Source organism: Chiloscyllium plagiosum, chromosome 17, assembly GCF_004010195.1.
Source record: "Chiloscyllium plagiosum isolate BGI_BamShark_2017 chromosome 17, ASM401019v2, whole genome shotgun sequence".
Lineage (NCBI taxonomy): Eukaryota > Metazoa > Chordata > Chondrichthyes > Orectolobiformes > Hemiscylliidae > Chiloscyllium > Chiloscyllium plagiosum.
This window is the reverse complement of record NC_057726.1, coordinates 37,255,727-37,271,015: the sequence shown is the minus strand read 5'-3', so window position 1 is coordinate 37,271,015 and position 15,289 is coordinate 37,255,727. Positions and strand designations below refer to the sequence as shown.

The 15,289-nt window shown below is 40.4% G+C and overlaps 1 protein-coding gene across 4 annotated transcripts in view; it reads left to right on the top strand.

The window, feature by feature from the left end:
• The window catches only part of LOC122558376 (NLR family CARD domain-containing protein 3-like), a 44,021-nt gene that overhangs the window by 5,306 nt on the left and 23,426 nt on the right, over window positions 1–15,289 (top strand). For 2 of the 4 annotated variants that reach the window (XM_043706882.1, XM_043706881.1), the window contains exons 3-5: window positions 7,922–8,251; window positions 10,044–10,154; window positions 13,383–13,817. In XM_043706882.1, the coding sequence (XP_043562817.1) occupies window positions 7,922–8,251; window positions 10,044–10,154; window positions 13,383–13,817 (876 nt within the window). Of the gene's footprint in view, window positions 1–2,709; window positions 2,835–6,348; window positions 6,754–7,921; window positions 8,252–10,043; window positions 10,155–13,382; window positions 13,818–15,289 lie in introns of those variants that run through there. The other 2 variants (XM_043706884.1, XM_043706883.1) reach the window with 2 other exon arrangements.

Genomic DNA, 15,289 nt, shown 5'->3' with positions numbered 1-15,289 from the left:
TTTTCAACAGCTTTCCTGGTGAACTGTCAACTTGGGTGCAAGAAAAATGTGCTGCCACATCATTGCAGGTGGGTACCAAGTATTTTCCTGTCCCGAGCATGAACAAATGTCCATTCTACAGGATAGTGGGAAGCAAAGTTTAATGCATCCATGAAAAGGTATATCCTTTCACAAGCTAAATAGCCTTCCTTCATCTGAACATTTTTTTCCACGTCAATATACCCACTAATTTGGAAGAGGAGAAGAAAGAATTAGAACACAGTCCACCTATTAGCAACAGTGCACGAGAGGGGTAAACCAGGAGAGAATTAAAGAATGGATTAGGAAGTCAAAAATTATAAAAAGCTGGTCAGTGTTAATTAGAAACTGAGTTTTGAGCTGAAAGTTTTAAAAGGCATGTCCTTTGAAAGTAATTGTAAAGGGACACTTTCTCTGACCAAAAATAAACAGTGGGCTTGGGAAGACAAGACTTAGTACAATCACACAAACAGCAGCACAGAACAGTCCAGGTTCTGTACACAAATGAATCCTTTCTTTCCAAGGATATTGAATTCTTGACGAGCATTACCAGATTTGACAATTTTTTGCTGAATCTGCAGTGCTGTGGCTCAGCAGCTCCAGGCTGAACTCGGGGGAATCTCAGAGAACTTCCTCTGTAGTACAGTATTGAGATAATAATCCTGACAGCTGGCTGCTGACTGTGCTCTGAGACCCCCAGTGAAGTACTTTGAAGCCTTCTTTAATAAGATGTAATAAAAAATAAAAGTATGCTCATAACCTTTAGTGTCCTTTAAAGGGACTTTCGATAAAGCTGGAGCCAACAAGGTAAGGATTTAAAAACATAATTACTTGAATGCAGAGTGGGAGGGACAAGGGAGCATTCAAAGAATATGGGGCTGCTATTTCCCGCTGCTCTCCACCATTTACCACTGCAACCTCATTTGTACTGTCCAACAATTTATTAGCTGGATAGCAAATAGGGTCAAATAGCAAATTAGAGATTTAATATCAAGGACACTTCAGGCCTCACTTTTCAGGCTAAGGGATTGCTCCTTGCTTTAACCCCCTCACCCTACCATCCACTTAAGTGGATATGTTTACTTCGTGGATTCGTGTCCAGCTGTAGCACTAGTGAACGACTCAGCATCCACTCTGTACTCCTTCACTTCATCTGCCATTTCACTCGAAGGTACAATAACTTTGGTTACTCCAAAATATAGAATTGTTATTGACTCCAAATCCAACAAATAGATAACAAATGCAAGTATGCAACATTTTGTGCAGCTTTTGGAGGATGATTTTATAGACATGTTTTCCATTTTGAAACAAATTGCACTGCAGGTTATCTCTAAGCCTCAGTAAGATACAAAACTAAGAGCTAACTGTTTTCTAATTACAGTCTACATACTGAGTAGACTCAGCCTTCTCCTTACGCTCCAGAAATTAGTACTAACAGTAAACTCCACAGCAACACCCATTTCAGTGGCACCAAAATGTACTGCTGACTGTAACACAGCAACATTAGTGACAGGAGAAATTTATACTGTAGATATTGTATTGCTGCCAATTAAACATTCAGCACTGTCCCATTCAGATGGTTTCATTGTCATATGGTTACAAGGGGGCATAGCTTTAAATTAAGGGGAGGTAGGTATAGGACAGATGCTAGGGGTAGGTTCTTTACTCAGCGAGTCGTGAGTTCATGGAATGCCCTGCCAGTAGCAGTGGTGGACTCTCCCTCATTATGGGCATTTAAGTGGGCACTGGATAGGCATATGGAGGATAGTGGGCTAGTGTAGGTTAGGTGGGCTTGGATCGGCGCAACATCGAGGGCCGAAGGGCCTGTACTGCGCTGTATTCTTCTATGTTCAATGTTCTATGTTCTAGTTTCAACATTAAACTAAGCACCATGTGGGCTGGGGAGGTGCATGGAAGATTGGTGTCTTGTGATGAGATCCCTATAGAAGCTGAGATGTGCTCCCTCCCACAGTGGGCAAGAAAAGAGAAGATAACCCACCAAGACTATTTTTGTGTGTTTCAATCCTATTAGAAGTTTTGTTCTAGAACCACGCAGTGTTGTCTTTAGCTGGATAATGTCTTTTAATACCAAAGTAATGTTTGTCATAATGATGAATGTTTAGGCTCCCAGCCTACTTTCTAGTGTGCATACATTTAAATCTGGCCATAAAAATAGGCCTGATGACTCAAAGTGGTCATAATAACGACTCGTAAAGCAAATGCAAAGATTGGAACTGGCACAGAAAGGTTTGCCCATCTGAGGCTATGGTTCAGACCTAATCATTTGCTGTGACTTATAGTTTGCATCTGACAGCACATTGCCTTGTCTGCTTTGTTTTAAAATAGAAATATGACAATTTTATATGTAAGCACTGTCAAACCAGAGAGAGAAAATACACCATTGATATGGAATGTATACATTATAATGCCGCTGTCCCGGCCTGCTATCCATTATCTCCCTGTTTATCTACCCCTTTCACATCTCTCTCTCTCTCTCTCTAGGTTTCATCTCCATCTATCTGCTTACCCCTCCACCGCATAAATACCATTTTTGTTTAAACATTTACTCACAGTTCAGACTTGAAATGTTAACTCTGCTTTCTTCCCACAGATGCTGCCAGACCTGCTGCTATTCTTGAGCAATTTTTGTTCCTGTTTTTGTTTCAGATCTCCAGCATCTTTGTTTTGAAACAGCTTATAGTGCATGAGAACAAGGGTGCTAATTGGTTGAGGCATTGCCATGAACACCATAAGATATGGGACTAGAATTAGATTATTTGGCCCATCGAGTTTGCTCTGCTATTCAACCATGGCTGGTACAATTCTCAGCTTATTCTCTTGCCTTGTCCCCATGACCCTTGATCCCTTTTCTAATCACTTTCCTAAATAGACTCAATGACTGGGCCTCCACAGCATTCTGCAGCAACAAATTCCACTGATTCACCACCCTCTGGCTAAAGAACTTCATCTTCATCTCAGTTCTAAAGGAATCCCTTCTCCCTGAGCATGTGCCTTTGAGTCCCAGTCGCTCCTACTAATGGAAAGATCTTCTCCATGTCCACTCTTTCCAGTTATCTCAGTATTCTGTAAATTTCAATAAGATTCCCCCCTCAGCCTTCTAAACTCCATTGATTACAGAGCCAGGGTCTTCAACTGCTTCTCATATGGAAAGCCCTTCATCCCCGGGATCAGTTTTGTAAACTTGTTCTGGAGTGACTCCAAGGCCAGCACATACCTCTTTAGATACGGGCCCAAAACAGCTCACAATATTCCAAATACGATACGACCACAGCCTTTTACATCCTCAGCAATACGTCCCTCTTTTATTCTAGCCCTCTTGAAATCAATGCTAACATGCTTGTTATGTAAATAAATGTAAGCATATGTAAATGATCTGGAGGAAAATGTAGGTGGTCTGATTAGTAAGTTTGTGGATGAGTTAAGCACTGTATAAAGATAAAAGAGAAGAAGTATAACATAGCAAAGATGAGTGGGAAGTCAAAGGACTGGAAAACTTTTTAAAGAGCAACAATGGATAATTAAAAAGGCAATATGTGGAGAAAAAAAGTGAGGTACGAAGGCAAACTGACCAAAAACATAAAGGAGGATAGTAAGAGTTTTTTTAGGTATGTGAATAGAAAAAAAAAGGTTAAGACTAAAATTGGTCCCTTGAAGACAGAAATGGGTGAATTTATTCTGGGGAACAAGGAAATGGCAGAAGAGTTGAATAGGTTCTTTGGATCTGTCTTCACTGAGGAAGCAACAAGCAATCTCCCAGATGTATTGGTGGCTGAAGAACCTAGGATAATGGATGAACTGAAGGGAATTTATATTTATATTAGGCGGGATCGACTATTAGGTCTGAAGGCTGATAAGTTCCTGGGATCTGATGATCTGCATCCCAGGGTACTTAACTAGAAATCATGGACACATTGGTAATCATTTTCCAATGTTCTATAGATTCAGGATCAATTCCTATGGATTGGAGGGTGGCAAATGTTGTCCCACCTGTCAAGAAAGGAGGGAGAAAGAAAACAGGGAATTGTTAGCCTGACATCAGTGGTGGGAAAGATGTTGGAGTCAATTATAAAAGATGAAATAACAACTCATTTGGATAGCAGTAACAGGATAGGCCAGAGTCAGCATGGATTTACAAAGGGGAAATTGTGCTTGACTAATCTTCCAGAGTTTTTTGAGAATGTAACCATGAAGATGGACAAGGAAGACCCAGTGTTTGTAGTGTACCTGGACTTTCAGAAAACCTTTGATAAAGTCCCACATAGGAGATTAGTGAGCAAAATTAGGACACATGGTATTGGGGACAAAATACTGACTTGGATTGAAAATTGGTTGGCTGACAGGAAGCAAAGAGCAGTGATAAACGGGTCCTTTTCAGAATGACCAGCGGTGACCAGTAGGGCACCACAAGGTTCAGTGCTGGGATTGCAGCTGTTTACAATATATTAAAAGTAATATTAGCAAATTTGCTGATGACACAAAGCTGGATGGCAGGGTGCAATGTGAGGAGGATGTTATGAGAATACAGGGTGACTTGGATAGGCTAGGTGAGTGGACAGATGCATTGCAGGTGCAGTTTAATGTGGATAAATCAGTGGTTATCCACTTTGGTGGCAAGAACAGAAAGGCAGATTACTATCTAATTGGGGTCAAGTTAGGTAAAGGGGAAGTAAAACAAGATCTAAGTGCTCTTACTCATCAGTCAATGAAAGCAAGCATGCAGGTACAGCAGGGAGTGAAGAAAGCTAATGGCATGCTGGCCGTCATAACAAGAGGAATTAACTATAGGAGTAAAGAGGTCCTTCTACAGCAGTACAGGTCCCTGGTGAGACTGCACCTGGAGTATTGTGTGCAGTTTTGGTCTCCAAATTTGAGGAAGGAAATTCTGGCTATTGAGGAAGTGCAGCGTAGGTTCACGAGGTCAATTCCCAGAATTGTGGGACTATCATATGTAGGAAGATTGGAGCAACTGGGCTTGTAGACACTTGAGTTTAGAAGGATGAGAGGGGATCTGATTGAGCCGTACAGGATTATGAAAGGATTGGACACTCTGGAGGCAGGAAGTATGTTTCCAGAACCAGATGATACAGTTTAAAAATAAGGGGTAGGCCATTTAGAACAGAGTTGAGGAGAAACTTCTTTACCCAGAGAGTGGTGGATATATGGAATACTCTGCCCCAGAAGGCAGTGGAGGGCAAGTCTCTGGATACTTTCAAGAAAGAGAGCTCTCAAAGATAGTGAAATCAAGGGTTATGGGAATAAGGCAGGAACAGGATGCTGATTGTGGATGATCAGCCATGATCATAATGAATGGTGGTGTTGGCTCAAAGGACCAAATAGCCTACTCCTGCACCTATTGCCTATATTGTTTATTGATACCAAAATTGGTAGAGTTGCAGACCATGAAGAAGATTGTCAAAGGATACAGTGGGATATAGATAGATTGCAGATTTGGGCAGAGAAATGGCAGATGGAGTTTAATCCAAACAAATGCAAGTTGATGCATTTTGGAAGATCAAATTCAGCTGTGAATTATGCAATAAAGGACAGAATCCTTAGGAGCATTGACATACAGAGAGACAAGTAGGCGGCCTGTCTCCCCAATATAGAGGAGGCCACATCGGGTGCAGCGGATGCAATAGATAATGTGTGTGGAGGTGCAGGTGAATTTGTGGCGGATATGGAAGTATCCCTTGGGGCCTTGGAGGGAAGTAAGGGGGGAGGTGTGGGCGCAAGTTTTGCATTTCTTGCGGTTGCAGGGGAAGGTGCCGGGAGTGGAGGTTGGGTTGGTGGGGGGTGTGGACCTGACGAGGGAGTCACGGAGGGAGTGGTCTTTTCAGAACGCTGATAGGGGAGGGGAGGGAAATATATCCCTGGTGGTGGGGTCCGTTTGGAGGTGGCGGAAATGACGGAGGATGATACGCTGTATATGGAGGTTGATGGGTGGTAGGTGAGGACCAGTGGGGTTCTGCCCTGGTGGCGGTTGGAGGGGCGGTCTCCGCCCCCACCCCACTCCGGCCTATCACCCTCACCTTGACCTCCTTCCACCTATCGCATTTCCAACGCCCCTCCCTAAGTCCCTCCTTCCTACCTTTTATCTTAGCCTGCTGGGCACACTTTCCTCATTCCTGAAGAAGGGCTTATGCCCGAAACGTCGATTCTCCTGTTCCTTAGATGCTGCCTGACCTGCTGCGCTTTTCCAGCAACACATTTTCAGCTCTGATCTCCAGCATCTGCAGTCGTCACTTTCTCCTCAACTCTTTCGGAAGCCTCCCTGCTTCCTCAACACTGCCTGTCCCTCCAACTATCTTTGTGTCATTTGCAAACTAAGCAACAGTGCCCTCAGTTTCTTCAACCAGATCATTAATGTATAACATGAATGGTTGTGATACCAACATTGACCTCTGCAGAACTCTACTAATCACTGCCTGCCCTGCTAGAAAAGACCCTTTTATCTCTACTCTACTTTTTGCCAGTCAGCTAATCCTCTGCCCATGCCAGGACCTTGTCTCCAACACCTTTGGTCCTTACCTTATTTAGCAGCCTCCTATGCAGCACCTTGTCAAAGGCCTTCTGGAAATCCAAATCGATCACATCCACTGTTGCTTGATGCTTTGAGACACTTTGGCTTGGTACCAACAATAAAACTGACCTTGGAAAAGGAAATTGCCACAGAAATTGGAAGATTTTTGTGCATAACTTTCATGAAAGTCAAAGGTGAATGCTGGTGCTTTGCTGATGCCACAAAATACAGACCATTGTGTTTCTTATTTAAGAGATAGAGTAGATATTTTATTTAGCTTCGGTGCAATATCTGAAAAATTACTCTAATCTGTCTTGCAAGTTAGAAAAAAAACAGAAGCAATAATGTGAGTTGGATTGATTTTGTTTACATTCAGCAAACTGAACTATTGGGGTGAAGCATTTACTATCCCTGATGGCCAATTGTAGATCCTTTCTTCAAATAACTGAACAGTGCAGTTTCATACCTCGTGGACATAAATCAATAAGTCAAAATGACCTGTTTTCCAGAATACAATATTCTTGGCTTTGTCACCATTTCCAGAACACAGCTTTAATACTGAAGCCTGACATTTGACCATCCAAGTTCAAAATTGTCAACCTGAGAATGCTTTTTACTAAACCAAAAGAAAGTACTGAAGCTGCTAGAAGTTTAAAGTAGAAATAGAAAATGTTGGAAATAACAAGTTTGACTGTATCGGTGGAGTTCACCTGGAGGTCAATAACTTCCATCAAAAGTGTTGAACAAATTAAACAAAATTTCTTCTCCACTTGCTATTAAATACTGAAATATGTAAAGAATGGGTGTTGAATCTACAGTTTAATTAAACCCAAAAGTGATCCATAATCATTAGTATCTGCTGTAAGTGAAAACCAGATGTCTTGGGAGAGTATTGAGTGTATTTGTCAGAAGATCTGAGCTGCAAGCAATAAATTACAAAAGACAGATTATACAAACATCAAAAATTCAAGATGTCATGGGCATTGATATGACCACTAGGGAGAGGTCATTTCCACTGATGGGGGAGGGAGTATTATCCAAAATCAGAGCCAGATTGTTCAGAAGTCCAATTAGGAAATCCTACTTCATGCAAATTATGATTGAATTTTTAGCTCACTTTTGCACTCAGTAAAATAATAATTTTAAATCTGAGATAGCTGGACTTTCATTGAGCAATATTATTGAGGTATATGAGACAAAGAATAAATTGGGAGTTAAATCACAGACCAACACTGAACTAATTAAATAGGAGAATAGGTTTGAGGGGCTGCATTGGCTAACATTGTTATGATGTATTGTAAAGTAATGCCAATAATGCTAATAAAAATAATATATTTATCCTTTTTCCTTGTGTCTTTGTAGCACCTCCTACAGTTTCAGTGAACACTGTAAACATTGTAATTGAACCTGGTGAAGACAAAGTAATCATTTGTGAGATGAAAAACTTTTATCCAAAAAATCATTCTATCTTTTGGTTAAAAAGTGGCTCACAAGACAGTGAAAACCAACTTGATGTTACATCAAGAGCGGTTACAGGATCACCTCAACAAAATGAAGATGGGACATTTAATCTGCTTTCGTTCCTTATCATCAAAGGCATTCAAACAGATGATGGGGCTTCCTATGTCTGCAAAGTTATTCATGAAGCTTTAAAGATACCTGTACAAAAAGTTGTTAGTTTGACAATCAAGGGTAAGTAGTTAAAAGAGAATGATATCTAGGAAATAGCATGATACACTTCTCAATTCTAATATGACATGAATTCTATTTTTCCACTTTGGGGGTCTTGGCTTGAATTTGTATAAGAGAGCCATACAACAGATGGATCATTATAAGTAACAGACATTATTTGGTTCCTTCAAGTATAAATATTGATTCATTATAAAAAGTTTTGCCAGATTTTAATTTTGTCACAGATTTGTTTCATCATTCAGATTGTTCTCTGCTTACGTGTTCTTTTAAATTGCAGAGCATTTATGAAGGTTTTTCACATTTCAGAGGGATAGTTGAATAGAAATACTGCCAGACTTTCACACAAATTCATTTGAAAATTACAGGATGACAAAGCAATAATCTTCCATTATGTCTAGTAAACAATCTAATTTATGTGGAAGTTTTAAAGTGGATTCTTTTGTTCCTTGGTCAAAATATGGAAATGAACATTTTTGCTATTTACCCCAAGTCACAGTTGTTTTTTGTGTGTATTCCAGAGGATTTATCAATGAAGTCTGCATGAAATTGGCTTTCCCTCAATGGTATCAGTGTAGAGTGGAAAATTACTCTTTGGAGCCTCTATTATTACAAATCCTTTTCAGGGTTTGGTAGCGGATCTTACATACAAGCCAAAATAACCCTTTCTGTTGCATGCCTAAATGTTTAAATACAGAGACATAGAATCCCTACCCTGTGCAAGAGGCCATTTGGCCCATCATGCCTGCACCGATATTCAGAACACCCCACCCTAGACCCACCTGCCTACCCTAGTCCTGTAACCATGCAATTCCCATGGCTAACCCACTTAGCCTGCACATCCCTCGACACAATAGGCCAATTTAGCATGACCAGTCCATTTTACCTGCACATCTGTGGAAGGGAACCAGAGCAAACAGCAGAAACCCACTCAGATACAGGGAGAATGTACAACCCCACACAGACACTCACCCAAGGCTGGAATCAAGCCTGGGTCTCTGGCACTGTGAGGCAGCAGTGCTAACTATGTTGCCCAACAGTTAAAAATGACTTTTTTTTTCTAACCGCTAGCAAAGCAGTTCTTGGCCGAAGGGCCTGTTTCCACACTGTAAGTAATCTAATCTAATCTATGTTGCCCAACAGTTAAAAATGACTTTTTTTTTCTAACCGCTAGCAAAGCAGTTCTTTTCCATCTCATTGTCATAGTACTACTCATCAACATATGGCTTTTATTATGATCACCAAATTGCACTCCTCATATCCGTAAAACGCAGACTTTGATAAAGCCAGCTTTGGATCCTCAGGGTAAAAAGATGAAAAATTTTATTTTCTAAACAGACTTTAGGTGTAGTGTATCTTGGGTGCAGAGCGGGACTGAGTAGAATGTTGAATCAATAAGTAATTATTTTCTTACTGACATCACAATCTAAATTGCTGTGCAGATGCAGAACTGTCACACATTTCACGTTTCTATTTCTACTGAAAGAATTCCACTAATGGGTGTCCTCTGAAATACATTTTAAAAATTTCAAGCTTATCTAATATATTAGATGGACTATAGTAAGGCCATTTGACTTACAAAATATTTGGGCTATTCACCAGAGATTATAAACAGAAGAGGGGCCACTGCTTCATTTATCAATAAAGGAGGTTTACGATTCGTCAGGTGTAATGCTGCCTTATACTGTGTTGTGAGAACTTTTCTGTTTCCTGTGATGAATCCTAGTTATTCACTGCTGTTTGTCTGTGTTGGCTAAATCAACACTAACACGTCTTTGGTCTTGCATTTCTCTAGGATCCAACCCAAGAATAAGATCAGGAACATTGTTCACTTTTCTTCTAACCTTTGTGATCACCATGGCCATTTGTTTTTGGACATTTATTTTTTGCAACAATCAAGGAAAAGGTAAATGATCAGACTTTCTGGAACTTGGTATTTTGGGAATGGGGTGAATTTGGCAAGACTGAATTTAATGGGCATTTGACCTGCTGCGCTTTTCCAGCAACACATTTCCATTTCTAGTTTCCCTAAAAGGTGTTGGCCCCCTCAGCAGTTCATGTAAGAGTGATGCTCTATCAATGATGTAAGGTAGAAGATATTATAATATAAATCATTTTTAAAGATAGTACTATATCTTGCTGTTTCTGGTACCATAGATTGTAATTATTTTTATCATCCACAGCATTCAACTATACATTCCTGATGGGTTTTTTTTATGCTGACACTTTCTCACTTTTCAATTCCCAGTGGGATCAGGACCTTGTGTAGCAATGATATTAAAATCACATTCACGGATTCTCTCTGGATCCTGACACTTCAGGGACAGGTTGCTATTTTTAGGAGTGAAAGCAGAGAAGAGAGAATCTGGAAGCATCTCATCTCCAAATAACATTAAGCTCCTTTAGAGGCAGGGAGGATAGCACTGTCATTTTCAAAAGGAAGTCCAGTGAACCTGAACAATCTGATGCATGTAATAACCAGCTGTCAGTTCATAGTGGGGAGACCTGAAAATGTACTTACATTGACTTAAAAGTGTTTGTGCAGGGCATGTGGGGCAGTGGCATGGGTATTATCTGCATTTGGCTGCACGTCTACATTCCTTCTATTAAGGCAAGCTAACCCTCTAAAGAGCTACCTGCTCTTTAGAATGCGACAGACCTGAGTATTGCTGTTGTCAACATTTGCTGCTGATATCAGGCTGACCGTTCCCACCTCATAGAGATCTTCATTGCAGCCAATTGGACACTGAGAATATCTCCTGCCCAATTCAGGCATTTATTTTTAAAAATAGCTGAGGATTACTGAGATGAGGCCTGGAAAATATTCACATTTTGGGTTCTCAATCCTGCTTTGAAATTTGGTTTCTTTTTTTACTGCTTAAATCCTGAATTTCAGAAGATAAATCAATTTTTGTCCATTGGGATTGAAAGTTGTTAACCATTTAGATTAGTTGAAGATATAAGGGAAAGGGACCCAGTCATAAGACACATTTTTGTGGGTTTCACTGTAGGCATTGAAATGGCATAGAAAATTAGATCCTGTTCCACTTGTGTAGAATGCCTTTATTTAATCTATAAGATGTAGTATATGAATTTGTACATACCCCTAATGACCCAGGCACTAGTAAGCTAGGGTTTATCTCAGGTGGTCAGAGCTCCTTGAAACTCCTGGCATATCTTTTTGATGGATGATCAGTCTACCCTTCCTCTTTCAAAGAACCCAGTTTTTGGCTAGCAAAGCTGATTTATTTGGTCTGTCTTTATATGCACTTCTGATCCTGCCCCATGGCAAATAAGGCAAAGTCTTAAATTGGGTTATCTGATTCTACTGTTAGGAGACAGTGAGGACTGCAGATACTGGAGATCAGAGTTGAGAGTGTGGTGCTGAAATAGCACTGCAGGTCAGGCAGCCTCCGAGGAGCAGGAAAATCAACGTTTCGAGCTGGACCTGATGAAGGGCACCGGCCCAAAACGTTGATTTTCCTGCTCCTCGCATGCTGCCTGACCAGCTGTGCTTTTGCAGCAACACACTCTCAACTCTGATTCTAGTGTTAATCCTATCATGGCTGTGCTGGGACCACCTCCACGTCATCATATCTTGCTCTCAGTACGGGTTGTCTTCCAGAACTATGTTAACAATGAATGTGACATTAGCATCATAGTGTCAAAGGCCTACAGCACAGAAGAAGGCACGTTAGCCCATCGAGTCTGCACTGGTCAAAAATGAGTATCTAACTTTCCTAATCCCATTTTCCAGCTCTTGGCCAATAGTCTACTATGCCTCACATTGCAAGTCAGGCAGCATCCAGGGAACAGGAGAATCGACCTTTCGGGCATAAGCCCTTCTTCAGGAATGAGGAACTTTCCTCATTCCTGAAGAAGGGCTTATGCCCAAAACGTCGATTCTCCTGTTCCCTGGATGCTGCCTGACCTGCTGCGCTTTTCCAGCAACACATTTTCAGCTCTGATCTCCAGCATCTGCAGTCCTCACTTTCTCTTCACATTGCAAGTGCACATCTAAATATGTCTCGAATGATGTGAGGGTTTCTGCCTCCTCTACCCTTACAGGAAGTGAGTTGCAGATTCTCATCACTCCCTGAGTGGAAAAAAATGTCCTCACTTCTCCTTTAAACCTCTTGCCCCATACCATAAATCTATGCCACCTGTCATTGATTCTTGCATCAAGGGTAAATGTTCCTTTCGATCTACCACATCTATGACTCCATACTTCTATAATCTCAATCATACCCCCACCAACCACCAGTCTCCTTTGCTGCAAAGAAAAAAAATCCCGGCCAATCTCATAACCGTTCATGACTCGAATTCTCCAGCCCAAGCAAGATCCTGGTAAATCTCCTCTGCAGTCTTTCCAGTGCAATAGCATCCCTCCTATATTGTGGATTCCAGAATTGCAGAAAACACTCTAGCTGCAACCTAATCAACTTGTACCTTGGGGTGAAAAAAACATATTGGCACCTGTCTGAGTGTTCATTGTCAAGATCAACAAGGCATCTGTGACAAATCTCCATTTCAGGGACCTGGCCTGACATTTCCAAGTATGTTGTGTATTAATTCCAATAGCATGGTTAGCCCAGAAACTGTCTTCTTTCTTTCATGGCTGTCCAATTTCACCACGATGAGACAAGCTTTCACCAATAGAACTCTTTCACAACCAGTTCACATTCATTGCTGGGGAAAACACAATAACACAGTTATGTGTTTAAAAGTGATTACTGAACAAACTCCACAGAGGCCAGTCTCCCGTGACCAAGTCACCCTTTATTTACACATGGAGAGCCCTTGACATTGATCCAGCTCCCTCAGAGCCAGCTCTCAGTGTCAGCCAGGGCACCCTGATTGGACCAGATTAGCAGCCCCAATCAGGGAACTCATATTCTGAGGTCCACCTGGCTGCTTTTGTTGGAATACAATACAAATGTAACTAATACATTGGTTTACATCATACAATTGATACAATATAATGCATTTGCTTACAAAGAATATCTTCGAGCACCTACCCAAAGAAAATGGTGCATAAAAATAAGTTCAAAAGCTAGGAAAATGATCAATGCAGCACATTACAAGAATGGCAGTTTGTTTAAGAGATTCTGTTCCTCTTTGTTCTTTTTTTCAGTTGCTCCAAAAGTGACAGACATCATCAAACCAAACTATTTCCATACAGATGATTCAGTCTCTCTGGCTTGTGCAGTTCTCTGGTTCAAGCCGAAAGCTGTCAAAGTCTCTTGGTACAGAGAGGAAGAGGGTAACTTCCAGAAAGTTCTCATCAGTAAATGGAACAGCACCTCATCATCTGTAAAACAATTGGAATACAGAAAAATCGGGGATTATTATCAGAGTGAACAAGACAAAACAATGTACTTCACGGAAGGAGAACATGACATTGCCATGTCTTTAGAAAATCACAAAGGAAGTGGAGCATACAGTTTAGTATCTCAGCTCACCTTCAGAAATACAGAAGCTACAAAAAGAAAGCTGATATATTCTTTTGAAGTCCAGCATGATGCTCTGAAACACAGTATTTCAAAAGTTATTGCTTTGGAAACCAAAGGTGAGTTACATTTATTTTACTGCATAATAAAATTAGAATTGTATTAGTCAGTGTCAAAATTGATTAAATAACAAAATAGGAATTCTTTGACAGTACATAGCTATGCATATGATAGCCTTCATATTATTGTGCGTAATATTAGCAGACAAGACTTCACATATTTAACTTAATTCCTCTGTCTAATATTTTAATAACAGGTACAACTGACACTTAACGTAAAACATTTAACATGATAAAATTTTCCAAGCCACTTCACAGGAGCATTACGAAGTTTGATTCTGAGATAGTAGGAGATGTTAGGACAGTTGACCAAAAACTTGGGCACAGAGTGAAGAATTAAGCTGTGTATGGTAGGAGAGAACGAAATCGAGAGGCAGGCAGGTTAAGATAGAGAGTTTCAGAGCTTTAGGACTAAGGCAGCAGATCACCAATGGTGGAACCCTTAAAGTTGGAGATGCACAGGAGGCCAGAATTAGAATAGTCTGGGAATTGTAAAGGTTTGTCTGGAGAAGTGCACAGCAATATTGAGCAGGAAGATCATGGACAGGTTTGAAACAAGTATTAGAGTTTTAAATTGAGACATTGTGGGACTAAAAGTCAATATAGGTCAGCAAACACAGGGCTGACGGATAATCAGGACTTATTGTATGTTAGGATATGGGCACCAGAGTTTCGATGAGGTCAAGCTTATGAAGGATGGAATATGGGAGGCGATCAGGAGAGTTTTGGATAGGTCAGGGCTAGAGGTAACAAAAGCATGGTTGACTGTTTCAGCAGCAAATAAACTGAGGCAGGAATGGAGTTAGTAGACATCATGGAAGGCAGGGCAATAACTTATTTTACATGGGTAAATTATTTACTTAATATAATGGTCAAAGAAATGTTATGCAGATACCTTGTACACTCATCTCTTAACATCACACTATGACATTTACGGTGTATTTGAAAATTTGTTGCCAATATGTCCCAAATAAAGTGAACAGAAGGTACTGTCAGGGCCTCAGAATATTGACTCGATTGCTAAGTTTAAAGTTTTAGTAGCTCATTTGCTGCTCCTTTTACCCATGTCAACAATCTTAATGTGATTTTCTTTGTCCAATGAGCAGAAATTTAGTTGTAGTAAAGAGAATAAACAGTGAAAGTGTCCAGCAATAGAGAGAAACAAAGTATGTTCTTGTTGGAATGATTCGAAGAGCAGCCTTTAAACGTGATGAGCGAACGTGTGGCTAAATTAACAGGCTTCCAGCAAGCAGATTTCTCTCAACATTTTCCTGATTTTATACAAAACTAGTGGTAATTGAAGGGTAAATTATTTTGTAAGCTAAGCAATTTGTTGAAACTAATTTGGTCTCAAAATTTCAAAGCACCTAATGGTTCTTCTGGAAACAAAAGTTTTAACAATTGTCAGGTCATTGCTCTTACATTTTTCTCAATTTTAAAAGATAAAGCGAAGAGGGAGACTAGGAAATGTT